The sequence below is a fragment of the Periplaneta americana genome, chromosome 1 (genome assembly GCF_040183065.1).
Source record: "Periplaneta americana isolate PAMFEO1 chromosome 1, P.americana_PAMFEO1_priV1, whole genome shotgun sequence".
Taxonomy (NCBI): Eukaryota; Metazoa; Arthropoda; class Insecta; order Blattodea; family Blattidae; genus Periplaneta; species Periplaneta americana.
The window spans coordinates 213,399,523-213,419,324 of record NC_091117.1 but is presented as its reverse complement, the minus strand read 5'-3'; the positions used below and the strand labels follow the sequence as shown (position 1 = coordinate 213,419,324).

Below are 19,802 nucleotides of genomic sequence, written 5' to 3'. Positions count from 1 at the left end.
ATTCGACAGAAAATACTGGGTGTTCATTTCAAAGTGTGTCATGACGTTGTTGGGTCACCGATTTGAAGCGAGTTTCAGCTGATATGTTAGAGAAGTTGCCTATTATTTAAGGCGTTCTTCAATCTGAACTTGAGAACGTGTACGGTATAACTTGAACGTCGTAGCAACAGATGGCGGTCTGTACGGTCTGTGTGCTACCATAACCTCTTTCGAACTGTGTTTTGCGCCGGCAAGTCGTACGCAGGGTATTTGTTATCATCGGTTGCGTACGGTAACATTCCACAACACAAATCAAATGCTCCGTGTCCATGTTGACCGTCGAAGTTAATGTCAACAAATACGTAAGTAATCGTCTTAACCCTCTCCCCATATCCCGACAGTACGTATTCCCAAACAGTTCACATTCCTGCCACTACCGGCGTTATCGTACGTATCGGTACGTACTCTTCAGAATGAACGCCGTACTTGCTAGCCATCTTCTCTGCCTCTTAGGTTATACACCTGAGCTGCGGAAGTGTAGGAAGATTGAATTCTCTATGCTCATCAACTAGCCACATGACGGCATACAGCGAGCCAAGACACATTTTGAACTGAACACCCAGTACACTTTCCATGGAGTAACTCATCTCTCCAAACTCTTATGAAGAGGATGGGACGTAAGCGGAAAAAATATCGAAGTCAACGGAAAATGTTATTAGAGAGACCTGGCGGCACGGATATTTCGTTCAAATTCGGCGCTATAGGGAAGTTGGTCGTGAGCTGGTTTACTTGGACGAAAGTTGGATCGACAGTAACTTGACTTTTAGGAGATGTTGGCAAGATGATAGTGATATAGGCATTCATATGGACGTAAATGCCAAAAAGAGATTGATCGTTGTTCATGCGGGCAGTAGCAACGGTTTCATTCAAAATTCTGAGTTGATCTATAAAGGCAGGTACGTCTACTGGTGACTACCATGGTCAAATGAACCATGTTAATTTCGAGAAGTGGGTTACGGAAAAATTAATTCCAAATCTCCCTTCCCAAGCTGTAGTGATTATGGATATCGCCCCATATCACAGTATGCAAATTGACAAAGTTCCATCACGGTGTGCTGTGAAACAGGATATTATAACTTGGCTGCAGAAAAAAATGTACACTGAGACTTAACCATGCTTGCTTCACATGGTCATACCGTATTGCGACTACTCCCTTACATGTGTGAACTTAGTGCAGTTGAACTCATTTGGGCACAAATGAAGCGCATAGTGCGAGAAAATAATGTTACAGGCGACCTGTCATTACAGGCGCTGAATAATATTGCAAAATATGCAATAGCGTCCATAACGAAAGACGACTGGAAACGCTGCTGTGACCATGTGAAGAAACTGGAGGACTCATATTGGGAAACAGATGGACGACTACCTGATATTATCTACAGCATTATCATTTCTGGAGACGGTTTCAGCACTGATAGTGATAGTGAGAATAACAGTGATAGTGATGACAGTGACGATCAGACTTCTTCATTTCTGCTCATGTCGGACCTATCGGATCTAGCAACACTACTTTCGCCATGAGGAATACAATGTGAGTAATATCTTTTATTTAGGTAGTAGCATGCCTGTTACACCTCAACATAGCTCTGTCCTTGTCTTACTAGCAGGCAGTCGCCGCATTCCAGCCAGGGACGCTGAGCTGCTGGTTACACAGTACCTCGGTATCACTGTTGGTATTCATCCGCGTTCATAGTACATAACAAGATATAAAAGTAGCTTTTCTTTTACATAGCGTTTTACATATGAGTGTAGTTATATGTTTCATCGTATTTAACAACTAGAATTCAATTTTTTATTTTCAAATAATACAAGATTGTGGTTTCCAAATACGAACTATATTTTCCTGCGTCATGTGAGTATTTCGTCTGAGAGCCAATCACGGGTATGACAGCCACGTGCTTGTGTTTACATTAGGATTTTTCTTACAGCGAAAACAGTATACGTCAGTTTCGTCATTACTTCATTACGAAAGATAATAGAATATCTGAGGTTCTGTATTGCATCCGGTAGAGCGCTCTAGTGTGCCGTGTTAAGTATCGATAGTAGAACTGGCTGATCGATTACCACACTATATTTTGGTCAAAGAGTACAAGCTACAGCAATATTATTCTAATTATTCTGTGCTCTTTGGTTTGTTCTTCTGTGGTTACCAGGCAACCATCATAATAAAATGACAGTCGATAGGAACAGCTGTTAGAGGGGCGGCCATTTTTTCTCTATATACAACGCTTAAACAAGGGGTTTCGTGTATATAACTACTGCAAAGCACTTCCCATTATACAGTTACACACTGTTTATACATCCATCGCTTATGCATGGTTTATTAGATATATTATTGTTATTATTATTATTATTATTATTATTATTATTATTTATATATATATTCATAGACACCTATGGCGTAGTGCAGAGGGCGGCCACTAGAGGGAACCCAAGAGTTGGAACTTAATCAGAGACAATTCTGTCCGACGCCGGGGTGGTATCCGGTGTGGCTTAGTAGATAAAGCATCAGCACGTAGAGCTGAAAACCCGGGTTCAAATCCAGGCGCCGGGGAGAATTTTTCTCCGTTCCATTACTCTTTCATCGTATGGTTTATTAGTAACGTTTTCTGTCCCAGTTCTGCATAAGTCTCGTATACACGGTTTATTAGTACGACCGTAAGATTCGATGTACTGTATACCTTAATAAAGTATTCTGTAAATCAGTAACATTGCAAACATGCCAAATTACATGGAAGGTTCTCAGTTTTGGCTGAGAGTCGAATGACTTGGTTGAAGGAGTGCTAAAGAAATGCGAAGGCAGAAGAAAATCAAATAAAACAACATCAGTAGCAACAAGAGTTGTTGGTTAGTAGTTTACATATTTATCTAAACTTAAGGCTTTACCTCAATTTAACATTTGCCTCTACAATCTGTCTGTCTTCGCTGTTTCAATTCTACTTTCCAACTTGCTGGGAATTTTAATGAAGTCCGTCAAACCATCTTTGAAGGCACAATCCCACTTGGTAAGTAGGATTCTGTGTACCTTTGCTGTAAGTCCTCTACTTCAACTGTCGTGACGCAAAACTTTCACTTCAAGCAGGACGCGGAGTCCCTTAGGAGAGAAGTACGAAACAATGGCGAGAAAGAAACAAAACTTGCAGGAAGACTTGCGGTCTTATTTTATTGTCTTACGGCGTGGAATTAGCCTCGTTTGTCAGTCATAAGAGGATTACGCGTGTGCTAATGGGACCAGTACGACTTTGAGAGGCAAAACATTCTGTTCTGCTCTTCTCTTCGATTCCAAGTTTTTCTTCCAGCGTTTCACTTCTCTAAAGTAGACGTTCCGTAACACGATGTTAAAGGCCGGCAACACAGTCTTACAACAAGTAACTTATTGCAAGGGACTTAGCATACGAAGCAAATAGGTTGGAGATCGGCTGCAGTTACCCTAACATTCTGACTATGTCAAGGGTTTCCAAACTGTGCGTCGCGGAAAAACTAAAATGTATAATGTACAGTGAAACGTAACATGCAAATTTTTAAATAATACCGGTACATTTTATATTTTTTCAGTAACAGAAGAATAGAAGTGGGTTACAAGACCAGTTCACAACAGATCCACCACGAAAAAGTTTAATACAGTTTTGCTCGTTTTTGCTTTCTTTTCGAGATAAAAATTGTTTCATATCAAACATTTCATAGCGTGTTTTGGGAAAGGCATTGCTTTAATTACCATAATGCCCAGTCAATTTAAGAGAGCAGTGTATTATGATAAATTATTATTGAAACAATTTTAGTTTTTTCTTTAAATATGCAGAAATTTGATCGGAACAAAAGTAACATTTTAAAAATTCCTTTTCAGAACAAACCCTACCAGGTTTAATAATGATTTATTAGTTACACCGCATGATTGACTAAATCAATGAAATGTCCCAATTCCAAAGCTGATACTCCTTCTGTTCCAAAAATGGTACGGTAACAAACAAAACAAATTTGATTGCGCATGCGCGCACGAAATGAGTACATTTGTGTATGGATGCAGGTGGAAGACATCTTCAATATTTATTCTGAGGAATCTCCCACATTTACATGTAATTCTGAACAGATTGCATACGTTTACTATTGGTAAAAGTTATAAGTCGTTAAAATATATTGTAAACGTTTGTATGGATTACTCTGTAGATTTAAAATTGCTTTAGATTAGATTAGATTTATTTATTTAACCTGGTAGAGATAAGGCCGTCAGGCCTTCTCTGCCCCTCTACCAGGGGATTACAACTATAACATGAACAATAAGATTACAATTAATATTAAATTTACAATTACAATTACAATAAAAATTAAAGTACGACAAGAATACCTGATTAATGAAAGCTAGACATTTTATCATAGAAGTTAAGAACAAAGAATATTTTTGTATTTACTAAATTACAAATTAAACCTACAATAACAAAATTCTATAGTGATGAAATTACCGGATATTGAGATATTTTGTGGTAGATTAAAAGAACTATTTACAAGAAACCATGTCTGAACGAGTCTCAATTACTGACCAAGTGCCTAGTAAGTTTGCTTTTGAATTCAATTTTATTTCGACAGTCCCTGATGCTAGCAGGTAACGAATTCCAGAGTCTTGGCAGGGCTATTGTGAAAGAGGATGAGTATGAGGAGGTGCGATGGGATGGTATTGTTAGTATTGTTTCATGGCGAGAGCGTGTGTTCAGATTGTGGTGGGAAGAAAGGTAAGTGAAGCGAGACGACAGGTACGAAGGAATAGAAGAGTTCAAGATTTCGAAGAGAAAGAGAAGTGAATGTAAATTTCTTTTCTTATCTAGTTTAAGCCAACCTATTGCTTCCAGGGATGGGGTAATATGATCATATTTACGAACATTGCTTACAAAACGTGCACACAAATTATGAGCACGTTGAAGTTTCGTTTTGTTGTCGCTGGAGAGGTCAGTCAGTAAAATGTCAGCATAGTCAAAATAGGGAAATACAACTTTTGGAAGAGGAAGAACGAAAGCTTGCTTCCATATTTTAGGGAAAGTTGAAGTGCTTTACGTAGATGGCTGGGTAATAATCCATTTTATTTTACAAAAGACTATCACCACATTAATCAGCTATCCATAATTACTCTTTCATATAATTTTATCAAAATCGAGCTCTAGCGTTTTGCACACTTCCCTTGTCATTTGATTTAGACGTGGTGCTAAAACTGTGCCACGTTGAAAGTTGAGTATCGGACAGTAATCAGATTTCTCACATAGCAAGGCCTTAAACCCAATGAAATTAAACAGCACTTGGATCGTGCATATGATAAAGTTTCTGCTTCATATTCAAGGACTAAACTTTTACGTTCGAACAGAGAGAGCATTGAAGACATTGACCATGCAGGTAGGCCTTTGGAGGTGCTGACACCAGAAAACATCTCTCGCGTGGGGGAAGAAATGCTCAATGGGGAAACACCGATATGCGCCACGGTCACCTAAACTGACCTCCGACTTGGTGCTAGGTGCGCTACGACTTCCGGCCAGAGAAAGTGTTACGTGCGCCACAATTCCCGGCCCGAGATAGTGTTACGTGCGCCACAATTCCCGGCCCGAGATGGTGTTACGTGCGCCACAATTCCCGGCCCGAGATAGTGTTACGTGCGCCACAATTCCCGGCCAGAGATAGTGTTACGTGCGCCACAATTCCCGGCCCGAGATAGTGTTACGTGCGCCACAATTCCCGGCCCGAGATAGTGTTACGTGCGCCAAAATTCCCGGCCCGAGATAGTGATACGTGCGCCACAATTCCCGGCCCGAGATAGTGTTACGTGCGCCACAATTCCCGGCCCGAGATTGTGTTACGTGCGCCACAATTCCCGGCCCGAAATAGTGTTACGTGCGCCACAATTCCCGGCCCGAGATGGTGTTACATGCGCCACAATTCCCGGCCCGAGATGGTGTTACGTGCGCCACAATTCCCGGCCCGAGATGGTGTTACGTGCGCCACAATTCCCGGCCCGAGATGGTGTTACGTGCGCCAAAATTCCCGGCCCGAGATAGTGTTAGGTGCGCCACAATTCCCGGCCCGAGATAGTGTTAGGTGCGCCACAGTTCCTGGCCCGAGATGGTGTTACGTGCGCCACAATTCCCGGCCCGAGATAGTGTTACGTGCGCCACAATTCCCGGCCCAAGATAGTGTTACGTGCGCCACAATTCCCGGCCCGAGATGGTGTTAGGTGCGCCACAATTCCCGGCCCGAGATAGTGTTACGTGCGCCACAATTCCCGGCCCGAGATAGTGTTACGTGCGCCACAATTCCCGGCACGAGATAGTGTTACGTGCGTCACAATTCCCGGTCCGAGATAGTGATACGTGTGCCACAATTCCCGGCCCGAGATAGTGTTACGTGCGCCACAATTCCCGGCCAGAGATAGTGTTACGTGCGCCACAATTCCCGGCCCGAGATAGTGTTACGTGCGCCAAAATTCCCGGCCCGAGATAGTGATACGTGCGCCAAAATTCCCGGCCCGAGATAGTGTTACGTGCGCCACAATTCCCGGCCCGAGATTGTGTTACGTGCGCCACAATTCCCGGCCCGAAATAGTGTTACGTGCGCCACAATTCCCGGCCCGAGATGGTGTTACATGCGCCACAATTCCCGGCCCGAGATGGTGTTACGTGCGCCACAATTCCCGGCCCGAGATGGTGTTACGTGCGCCACAATTCCCGGCCCGAGATGGTGTTACGTGCGCCAAAATTCCCGGCCCGAGATAGTGTTAGGTGCGCCACAATTCCCGGCCCGAGATAGTGTTAGGTGCGCCACAGTTCCTGGCCCGAGATGGTGTTACGTGCGCCACAATTCCCGGCCCGAGATAGTGTTACGTGCGCCACAATTCCCGGCCCGAGATAGTGTTACGTGCGCCACAATTCCCGGCCCGAGATGGTGTTAGGTGCGCCACAATTCCCGGCCCGAGATAGTGTTACGTGCGCCACAATTCCCGGCCCGAGATAGTGTTACGTGCGCCACAATTCCCGGCACGAGATAGTGTTACGTGCGTCACAATTCCCGGTCCGAGATAGTGATACGTGTGCCACAATTCCCGGCCCGAGATAGTGTTACGTGCGCCACAATTCCCGGCCAGAGATAGTGTTACGTGCGCCACAATTCCCGGCCCGAGATAGTGTTACGTGCGCCAAAATTCCCGGCCCGAGATAGTGATACGTGCGCCACAATTCCCGGCCCGAGATAGTGTTACGTGCGCCACAATTCCCGGCCCGAGATTGTGTTACGTGCGCCACAATTCCCGGCCCGAAATAGTGTTACGTGCGCCACAATTCCCGGCCCGAGATGGTGTTACATGCGCCACAATTCCCGGCCCGAGATGGTGTTACGTGCGCCACAATTCCCGGCCCGAGATGGTGTTACGTGCGCCACAATTCCCGGCCCGAGATGGTGTTACGTGCGCCACAATTCCCGGCCCGAAATAGTGTTACGTGCGCCACAATTCCCGGCCCGAGATGGTGTTACATGCGCCACAATTCCCGGCCCGAGATGGTGTTACGTGCGCCACAATTTCCGGCCCGAGATGGTGTTACGTGCGCCACAATTCCCGGCCCGAGATGGTGTTACATGCGCCACAATTCCCGGCCCGAGATAGTGTTACGTGCGCCACAATTCCCTGCCCGAGATGGTGTTACGTGCGCCACAATTCCCGGCCCGAGATAGTGTTACGTGCGCCACAATTCCCGGCCCGAGATAGTGTTACGTGCGCCACAATTTCCGGCCCGAGATGGTGTTACGTGCGCCACAATTCCCGGCCCGACATGGTGTTACGTGCGCCAAAATTCCCGGCCCGAGATGGTGTTACGTGCGCCACAATTCCCGGCCCGAGATAGTGTTACGTGCGCCACAATTCCCGGCCCGAGATAGTGTTACGTGCGCCAAGGTTTCATAATTGCCTGATGTCACAAATCGACGGCCCAAGTTCAAAAGAAAAACAATTCAAAATTTAAAATACAGGTTTCAAAAGTGTTACGTTTAATCCATTTTTTTTTAATTCCGTACATTTTATTCATTTTTCTGGTTTTTTTATTATGTGAATTGTAATCTAATACTAATATGTATACTAATGTGTTTAATTTTATTTTTACTGTGTATATTTTTTATTGAATTATCGGCTTCTGTTTTTATGTGATTCGTGTTTGATTCTAACAACATTAATATGTATTCCACTATGTTTATTTTTATTTTATGAGGTAAATTTTTATGTAACTACCTCTTTTGATCTCATTATGTACCTAAATTGTATCAGTATGTAATTACTTAATTCTGATCCAGTTGTATGTTCAACTATGTAAGGAAGTTTTAATCGTGGTTGAGTGTAAGAGAAGGCCGTATGGCCTTAACTCTGCCAGGTTAAATAAAGTCATTATTATTATTATTATTATTATTATTATTATTATCATCATTATTTAGAGAATCTTCTTTCATAAAACTCTTGTTGCTGTGAAAAATCAAACATTCTGTATTTTCTAAGGGCCGTATTCATAAACAAGACTTTGGATGAAGACTTCCCAAAGTCGACTTTCGTAGTAAAGTTTAACTTTGTTGAAAGTCCTATTCATAGACAATACTTCTGAGACTTCGACTTTGACCTCGGTAAGTCGAGATTTGACGATCTTGTTCTAACGTTGGCAATCACAATCACTGCCTTCTAAACGATTTCAATGGATAGATAGTTGAAATAGAGTAGGCACTGCCACAATCAAAGCCATCTTTTGAGTCACAAATCAATGAAACAATTGAACTTCGGTACATGTTAAGCGATTGTTAACAGTTCTTGCAAAAATTGACATTTTTAGGTCTTTACACCAGTCGATAATAATTTGTTAATCTACTTGACCACAAAAAAATCGTAACTCGGTTCGAATAGTCTTGTATGTAACACAATTCGTAACTACAAAACATGATGGTAGACTTCATATGAAATAGTATTGCCTGTTAAGAATTTTGTTGTGAATAAAACATTGATTGCAGTTACATTAGTTTCACATTAAGCCCTCAAATTATTTCACTGTAAAATAATTTTATTCTGAAGATAAAGAAGATGAGAAGATGCCACCAATGACAGACTATGAAACAGACATATTATCCTGCTGTCAGATGGCATAGTTATTCCCTGCTTGTCTGCAGAAACTACTTAAAAATTATTTGAAATCAATATGCAGAAAACATTATGACGACAGCAGAATTATAAATTAACTGCATATCCAACTGTGTAACCTATCCTTTATAGAATTAAACAGTCAAAATCAATATTAAACTTACTATCAATACTTACCGGTACCTGTAGCGTAAAATCACGATGAAATAAATTGTATTATTTATTGGTGGAACAGATAATCCTTTTTGATTATTCATCAATGAATGTTGAAACATAACGAGAATATCTAATACGGTCTGTTTATCAAATCTACAGCTTGAATTGAATTTATTATCTATAGTAATACACTAAGGAACATGAGCAGATTTAATAATCTCCTAATCTCCTCAACATTCTCGGCAAATTGAACAGTTTTCGAAGTATCAGCCATTTTCCTCATGTCCACGAACTACAGTCAAAGTCAAAGTCTAGATTTTCGGCGACTTTGAAGTAAAGTCACGACTTAAGTTTACTTTCGTCAAAGTGTCGACTGTGAATAGGAAAATGGTGACTTTGTACTTTCCAAAGTCAACTTTGGTCCAAAGTCTCGTCTATGAATACGACCCTAAGGAACTCTCTGCAGAAAACCGATTGGTGAGTACGTAATCCAATTGTGAAAAGAAAGAACAAAGGAATCTAACAAGTGCCGGGGAAGGTGAAAGATGAAAATAAAATTCTTTCATCACGACGTTACAGAGATAATCAGCCTCTCCGCCGGCCTTCGGAAGCCGATAACCCATTATTCCCCTGCAGGGCAGTAACGCGTTGTCGTGTCGGTCGGCACTCATTACGAACACTTCGCCGCTCCTAATGCCCCCCATATTGAATTTTAATAGCCTTTACCACCCTCTCCACGTTCCGACGAAAACTCGATTTTTCTTTTTCATACAATGGAAGGCACAGTGTTCCAAACCAGTCATTAATCCACGTAAATCTCAGGAAACTTAATATTTACCTGAGGACTCGGATTCTGTCTCGCAAATTCATCATTCCGACTATGAAAGCAATTACGATCGTTACAGTAACTCGATTCATATCAATCGACCATATCGAACCGCCATTAGTATCGGATTACTTACAACTGAATCCAGTGCTTAATGGTATTGCTTTATTTGCTTTCTCTTTAATGCATTATTCCTAAAAATTGTATTTTCAACATCCTTTAATTGGTTATTTAACAACGCTGTATCAACTACCAGCTTAATAGCGTCGATCGAATTGGTGATAAAGAGATGTAATTTGGTGAGATGAGGCCGAGGATTGACCATTCAATTACCTCACATTCGCCTTACAGTTGGCCAAAGCCTAGGAAAATCTCAATTAGGTAATTAGTCCAAGAGAGAATCGAACACAGTACCGTTCACCAGCTCCGGATCAGAAGGCTTCCATATTTCAACAAATACATAATAATCATTACAACCAATATTAGATATGAGTAGAGAGGTTCGGGGTTTGTAAACCTCAAGGGTAACTGCAACATGGATTATAACGTATAACCACAGTCTAGTATATACAGTGACGAAGCTCAATATATATATAAATATGCATCCATAGATAGTTGCTAACCACTAGGATCGCTAATATCGCCTCATTACAGACAATACGAAATACTACCTGCACAGTCTATTGTTTCTAGTACCCTTACAACTCAAGATTCGTGACTGTATATATTAGACTGTGGTATAACCATGGATGAATATGGATGCGAAACGTATTGAGTTTCTCGTTTGAAACGCTAGAGGCGCTAATGTAGATAATGATCTTGTTGCCACCTATTATTTAAGGATGACTAATTACTCCATGCATCTAACAGCACACCAAGTGGCGAAAACCATTACTAATTACTCCATGTATCCAGCAGCGCACAAGGTGGCGAAATGTTTAACTATGTGCATAGAATTATCCCCCCTCCTCCATTCTGAAATCAGCCACCTGTATGGATCAATATGCCACTTAATTAAAATAAAGCATTTAAATGTTTATTCCTCAAATCATCTTCCACCGAAAATTGGTATTGGAGCGAACAGGAAGATGACAGAGACGATCTATTTTACACTACCTTCTAATACAACTACCTAATTAAAATGCAAACAAAAAGGGGCAGAAAATAAAACAAAAGGTTAGATAACTGAAACTGTATTCTTTGGGTATTTAGAGTACAGTGTAGGTACTGGAAAATTCTCCAAAAACTACTTAGATTCTTGAAATTATAATAATAATAATAATAATAATAATAATAATAATAATATTATTATTATTATTATTATTATTATTAGACTATTAGTATTATTATTACTAGCATCCATTATTACTATTATTGTCATTTCTATTCTATTAGTATTGCTATTGCTACTCCTATCACTATCACTATCACTATCACTATCACTATCACTACTTCTACTAGCCTATTATTATTATTATTATTATTATTATTATTATTATTATTATTAGACTATTAGTATTATTATTACTAGCATCCATTATTACTATTATTGCCATTACTATTATTACTATTATTGTTATTTCTATTCCTATTAGTATTGCTATTGCTACTCCTATCACTATCGCTATCACTATCACTATCACTATCACTATCACTATCACTACTACTACTACTAGCCTACTACTACTATTATTATTATTATTACTATTATTATTATTATTATTATTATTATTATTATTATTATTAGGTCTTCTGAGTGACGCCTTTCTAAGTCAGACGGCAGGTTCACATCGCAGCAAACCTAAATTAAATTTGTGATGAAGGAGAGTGTTGAGGCATTTTGTCTCTTAGTATTCATTCTTTTCCCTGCAATAAAGTCCTAACGGTTATATTAGTATTAGTATTTATTTATTTAACCTGGTAGAGATGAGGCCGTCAGGCCTTCTCTACCCCTCTACCAGGGGATTACAACTATAATATGAAGAATAAAATTACAATTAGTATTAAATTTACAATTACAATTACAATAAAAATCAAAGTACGAAAAGAGTACCTCACTAATTAAAGCTAGATAATTTATCATAGAAAAACAAAGAATATTTTATATTTACTGAATTACAAATTAAACCTAGAATAACAAAATTGTATAGCGATGAAATTACTGGATATTGAAATATTTTGTGATAGATTAAGGAAACTATTTACAAGAAATCAATTACTGATCAAGTGCCTAGTAAGTTTGCGTTTGAATTCAATTTTATTTCGACAGTCAGGTAACGAATTCCAGATTCTTGGCAGGGCTATTGTGAAAGAGGATGAGTATGAGAAGGTGCGATGGGATGGTATTGTTAGTATTGTTTCATGGCGAGAGCGTGTGTTCAGATTGTGGTGGAAAGAAAGGTAAGTGAAGCGAGACGACAGGTACGAAGGAATAGAAGAGTTCAAGATTTCGAAGAGAAAGAGGAGTGAAAGTAAATTTCTTTTCTTATCTAGTTTAAGCCAACCTATTGCTTCAGGGATGGGGTAATATGATCATATTCACGAACATTGCTTACAAAACGTACAGACACATAATTATGAGCACGTTGAAGTTTCCTTTTGTTGTCGCTGGAGAGGTCAGTCAGTAAAATGTCAGCATAGTCAAAATAGGGAAATACAAGTGTCTGCACAAGGGACTTTTTTAAGCAAGAGGGGAGATGAACATTTATCCTTTTTAGCACATGGATAATAGAATATACTTTTCTGCAGGTTTCTGTGATTTGCAGGTCCCAGTTGAGATTTTTATCCATTGTGAATGCCAAGATTTTTTGCTGAAGGATTGAAAGAGATATGCACTGTACTTACTTTAACGGGGGAAATGTCAAGATGTATTATTGGTGATGTTGATTTATAACTAAATGTTTACCATGGAAATGTTTGATTACTTGTACTACATAACAAAGTAACTTGATGTAGTACCTGAAGTCCATTTCATTTGTGTAGCCGTTGTCTTGGAAGTTTGTATCATCGAAGTTGTCTCGAGAAGAATATGGCGGACGCCTCATCATCAGCAGGCGGGGCATGAAGTGCAAGAATACGCGCTTCACCCACGGAGACATCTTGTGAGTAGACGGGGAACTGCAACAAGACACATTTTGTGGATACATACCTATTTGGTACACTTGCTATTTTTACGTTCATGTATCAGTGGCGTAGCGTCAATGTAAGCTAAAAAACTCAGCTTCCCCAGTTAATAATAATTTCACAATAAACCTGCAGTCTATGGACAAAATTATTTATTAATTGTAATGGAATTTATATTTACGCATTAAATATTGTGATGCGGCAGTTCAGGATGATTTGTGATGCAGAAGTAAACAAGAAGCCTGCACACACCAGGTTCCAAGCAGACTAATTTCTTACACTCATTCTTCTGTGTAACCCACCCCGCAGATTTTCCATCCCTTTCTAACTAAACTACCCTAGTTGCAAGGCTCGCAAGAAGCTAGATTTGACATTGAAAATAAGTAGTTTCCGAGTTAACCCTTTTCGTGAGTTGTGTTCAGTTGAAGTGTTAGTGTGCATTGTGGCTGATATAATAAATAATGAATGAAATAACAGTTCCTGACACCAATTTACTTGAATTTTTAGGACAATTCTATTATCAAGACTGGCTTACGAACAAAAGTGTGATCTAAAAAACAAATGACCGACTCCCTTGCTGTCAATGAAGGACATAACCAAAATACAGATGCATACTTACGTAATGATACTAATACTGTATCTATTGTCCGTTAATATTGTGATTTCTCTAACTATTTTAGGGAGTGAGCTAATGTTATACGTATACGTGTCTATTTGTTAGAGATATGTGTAAACCGTGAAATCATATTTTACTACGTACCATTTGAGGTCATGCCTTATTGGCGTTACTTACGAGGTTCCAACCAATCTTCGACTGCTGACTTGAAATTGACTACTATTTATTTTAAGACTATATTTTTGTAATACGCTTTCTCATATTGCATGAAAGACAACTTGAATTAGCTTCTCCTGCTCAAAATTTCATGCTACGCCACTGTCATGTATATTTTAATTTCTTATGCTACCTGATGATGCCGGATAAGGCGAAAGTACTTGTATCCATTACTTGTTTTTACATGCTATTCACTTATTGAATGTTTCATAATAAATAGACAGTCAAATTAAGGTTCTTTGTATCATTATTTATTTGTTAGGATTGACTTGTCGGTCCAATAATGTTTTGTAAATTATAGTAAGCTAAAAGTGTATTGTTAATTCCTTAGCTGCTTTGTACAGATTTATTTTTCAGTCCCATTCCGAGGCTTATGTTGGGATATCGTAACAAGCTGTTTTTTACGGTGATGGGTTGTTGGCCCTTTGCCCAAACCCCAAGCTGGAGGACCACCCCTCATCGGCTGTCCGCGACTGCTTATTCAATATATTCACAGCTACCTTCCATATCTGGAGGCCGTCTCTATACGCAACCTGAAGACGCGCCATGTCGTGGTGAAGGGCTCATAATACATACATTTGTACCAACTAGAGCACTTCATTATGCAAGTAGGACAATTCGCCATGTTGAATCCCACAGCGAAGGCAACATGACAGTTTAAATATGAGATCACGAGTAACGACGAGATTATGTATGCAAGTTTGATGTAGCGAAACATTAAGCTTTCATTATATTTACATAAAATGCACAATAATTACATTTAATATTTTAATATAGGAAATAATAATTGTAGTTACACTGTTAAAAATGTGTTTTTTTTCTGGACAGAAATTATGCGATTATATATTATATTATATTATATTATATTATATTATATTATATTATATTACATTACATTATACTATATTATATTATTTTTTATTTTAGTAGGTTATTTACGACGCTTTAATCAACATCTGAGGTTATTTAGCGTCTGAATGAGATGAAGGTGATAATGCCGGTGAAAGGAGTCCGGGGTCCAACACCGAAAGTTACCCAGCATTTGCTCATATTGGGTTGAGGGAAAACCCCGGAAAAAACCTCAACCAGGTAACTTGCTCCGACCGGGAATCGAACCCGGGCCACCTGGTTTCGCGGCCAGACGCGCTTACCGTTACTCTATATATTATATTATATTATATTATATTATATTATATTATATTATATTATATTATATTACATTACATTATACTATATTATATTATTTTTTATTTTAGTACTGTAGGTTATTTACGACGCTTTAATCAACATCTGAGGTTATTTAGCGTCTGAATGAGATGAAGGTGATAATGCCGGTGAAATGAGTCCGGGGTCCAACACCGAAAGTTACCCAGCATTTGCTCATATTGGGTTGAGGGAAAACCCCGGAAAAAACCTCAACCAGGTAACTTGCTCCGACCGGGAATCGAACCCGGGCCACCTGGTTTCGCGGCCAGACGCGCTTACCGTTACTCTATATATTATATTATATTATATTATATTATATTATACTATATATTTTTTTATTTTAGTAGGTTATTTTACGACGCTTTAATCAACATCTGAGGTTATTTAGCGTCTGAATGAGATTGAGGTAATAATGCCGGTGAAATGAGACCGGGGTCCAACACCGAAAGTTACCCCGGAAAAAACCTCAACCAGGTAACTTGCCCCGACCGGGAATCGAACCCGGGCCACCTACTTTCGCGGCCAGACGCGCTGACCGTTACTCCACAGGTGTGGACTATATTATATTATATTATATTATATTATATTATATTATATTATATTATATTATATTATATTATATTGTATTGTATTGTATCGTATTAAATACATAACTTCTAATTTTTTGATTCCCAGGGATACTTAGGGGCTGAATTCAGATCTATTCTCCGATTTTCTCTATCTGAGATAGTTTTTTACTTATTCAATTAAAAGTTTTTCCTCATGGTCCTATTATTATATCACTGGCTTGGGATTCAATATGGCGGATTGTTCTGCTCGGAATATAGTGCCACCCATCCGAAATTTAGGTTTGCCTTCTATACCCAAACATTTTACGAAATGCGATATAAAACTCCTTCTTTAAATATGAAACATTGTGTTAATGAAACTACTCGGAAAGCAGTGCCAACATACACAATCACACGAGTTACGTCATATCCTAAGCGATTTAGCGACTAATTGGAAGTTATGTGTGTTTGCCTTGGAGGCACTGAGTTTTGAGCATATTATTGTAGCAGGAAATGTACAATAACATCCAGAAGATTTCTCATCTCTTTTTTCAGCTATGTTTATAGATATAAAAGTTTTAACATTTTAATTAGCTTCTGTTGCCGAATTCTGTCCCCACCTGTTGAGTGTGACGTGAAAGTAAGAAAAAGAGATTGGATACAAGTAGTCCGAATTTTAAACTTAATAATTAATGAGTTTAAATAGGAATTTTTAATGTGACACAAAAGAAATATCACTAAAAGAAAGAAAGAAACGCTGAATAAGTAGATATAGCATAAGACTAGCGTCCCCTTCTAGAAAATTAGTGAGACTTTTCCAAAGGGAAAAATTACATTAAGAGACAACTTTTTGTTGTGGAATAGAGAATACTAATTGAGGAGGTAGAATTCTGTAATTTTAAAGAGATTAAAAGCTACAAGTCTGAACAAAGATGATTACTAAAATCACAACGGAGTCTTCTCCTCTGAAGTATTTAATCACATTGGGAACATCTGAATTTGAGCAGAGAATGAAATTGTTTTGATGTTCTTATACAACTCGACTTAAGCAACTAAATTAAAACTAAGAGCATACCTTCGCGAGAGGTACTGGGTTTACTTGCAGCTTCAAAGGTTTACTGCGCAGTCGTCGTATTCAGTTACAAATTAAATAGGAATAATTTCAAGGGAAAAATTGTTCCGGGGCCGGGTATCGATCCCGGGACCTCTGGTTGAACGTACCAGCGCTCTTTCCAACTGAGCTACCCGGGAACTCCACCCGACACCGTTCAACTTTTCCCTTTATATCCACACAACTCGCGTGGGCTGACGAAACGCCAGAGACCCACATCGAGTGCACACAATCTCTGTGTGACTTGGAATTGTGGTTTTCTGTTAACGTACACAGTGACGTATATATAATGCAAATCTAGTCTTTCAGGTAAAGCTCCCTGTAAAGCAGATTTGAATAATTTCAAGGGAAAAATTGTTCCGGGGCCGGGTATCGATCCCGGGACCTCTGGTTGAACGTACCAGCGCTCTTTCCAACTGAGCTACCCGGGAACTCCACCCGACACCGTCTCAACTTTTCCCTTTATATACACACAACTCGCGTGGGCTGACGAAACGCCAGAGACCCACATCGAGTGCACACAATCTCTGTGTGACTTGGAATTGTGGTTTTCTGTTAACGTACACAGTGACGTATATATAATGCAAATCTAGTCTTTCAGGTAAAGCTCCCTGTAAAGCAGATTTGAATAATTTCAAGGGAAAAATTGTTCCGGGGCCGGGTATCGATCCCGGGACCTCTGGTTGAACGTACCAGCGCTCTTTCCAACTGAGCTACCCGGGAACTCCACCCGACACCGTTCAACTTTTCCCTTTATATCCACACAACTCGCGTGGGCTGACGAAACGCCAGAGACCCACATCGAGTGCACACAATCTCTGTGTGACTTGGAATTGTGGTTTTCTGTTAACGTACACAGTGACATATATATAATGCAAATCTAGTCTTTCAGGTAAAGCTCCCTGTAAAGCAGATTTGAATAATTTCAAGGGAAAAATTGTTCCGGGGCCGGGTATCGATCCCGGGACCTCTGGTTGAACGTACCAGCGCTCTTTCCAACTGAGCTATCCGGGAACTCCACCCGACACCGTCTCAACTTTTCCCTTTATATCCACACAACTCGCGTGGGCTGACGAAACGCCAGAGACCCACATCGAGTGCACACAATCTCTGTGTGACTTGGAATTGTGGTTTTCTGTTAACGTACACAGTGACGTATATATAATGCAAATCTAGTCTTTCAGGTAAAGCTCCCTGTGAAGCAGATTTCAATAATTTATCCGGCCCCGGAAAAAATTTTTCCCTTGAAATTATTCAAATCTGCTTTACAGGGAGCCTTACCTGAAATACTAGATTTGCAAATTATATAGGGTTGCCATGTTTCGGCACCTTACATGACGAAGGGTCATTTTGAATGACTTTTTCATCTTATCTGCAAAAATGAAATCTGTTTTCGTGAAACACCCACAGTTTTTATGTATTCCTTAAGTGCGAATTGTCTAGAAGTACACAGAAGCATTACGACATATGATAATAATAATTTTGAAGTGAAATTTATGTGTGTAAACGTTATCAGGTTATTTCAAATCGGTCTAGTGATGGAGAGTTCATCAGTTTGTGTAAACATTGCATAAAGATGGTGATTGTTTTAAATACATATCTTCTAAATTTTCCTTTCTCTCTAAGGTTAAACTTCAAGAAGGAATATTTGTGGGACTCATCATAAGAAGTTTGGTTCAAGATGAATACTTTGAAAATTTAATGATCCATTAAAAAAAACTGGCTTGGATAGGATTTAAGTATGTGTTTGGCAATTTCTGGTAACAATTATTTTATTCGAATAAAGGGAAAAATTGTTCCAGGGCCGGGTATCGAACCGGGGCCTTTTGCTGAGCGCAACAACATTCTACCGATTGAGCTACCCAGGAACTATACCAGGCCCCTGCTCAATTATTCCCCTTATATGCACATATCTCAAGTAGGTTGACAAAATGTCAGAGCCCGGCATCGAGTGCATAGTTCCTGTGTTACTTAAATTTGTGGTTTTCTGTTAACGAATAAAAATTACTCAAGTGAGCTTCACAGGGAGCTATACCTGAAAGCCAGATTTGTATAATCATTTTATTCCTTTAAAACGATTTGTGCTGAAGAACACGGGGAAAGACCATTTTCTTTATATCCTAAACTATTTTCAATGTACATTTATACAGGGTGTATCACGAGGTTTTCCCCCGGTTTATGGAGGTGATTCCTGTGTTATTTAGAACAAAAATGTAAATACAGTAATGGGGTGACATTCAAATTAAGGAGTTACAACAGATTTTCGAAACACGCCATGGTGTATGCAGCGCTAGACATGTTTGCGCAGGACTAACGATGTGTAGGTGGAGGACTGTAATGATCAAACAGTAAGCAGTAGACAAGCGAAGCGAGTAGTACGTTCCCATAACAACAAGCACGTTGTTGATACTGCAGTCGCTGTTTACATGTGAAATTACGAAATGCTACACGCGCGGTTCACACCAGAGCGAATCTTTGCCTTCAGATGCAGGGAGAAAATTTTGAATATTTGCTTTAAATCCACTCTACATGCAAGAGATATAATAATAATAATAATAATAATAATAATAATAATAATAATAATAATAATAATAATTACTGCCTCCCATTGGAGGTAGCCCAGAAGGATTCAGTATACTCTCCTACATGAATTTTACATTATTAAATGTTTACATAAATTTTGTAGGAAGAAAATTAAAATAAACATATGAATTATAAAGTGAAGAAAAAAAATTAAACAGTGAATATAATGACTCAGAATTTGGCAAGAGCGTTTCAAAACTAAAGTTATGATGTCAGCAGTAAGTGTCTGTGGTAGTTCAAAA

At 39.4% G+C, this 19,802-nt stretch overlaps 1 protein-coding gene across 2 annotated transcripts in view; it reads right to left on the bottom strand.

Annotated features, from left to right (window-relative positions):
• nAChRbeta2 (nicotinic acetylcholine receptor beta2) overlaps nucleotides 1–19,802 on the bottom strand; it is a 331,852-nt gene that overhangs the window by 204,482 nt on the left and 107,568 nt on the right. For both annotated transcript variants that reach the window (XM_069838040.1, XM_069838032.1), the window contains exon 8: nucleotides 13,116–13,274. In XM_069838040.1, coding sequence (XP_069694141.1) covers nucleotides 13,116–13,274 — 159 coding nt within the window. The remainder of the gene's footprint in view (nucleotides 1–13,115; nucleotides 13,275–19,802) is intronic.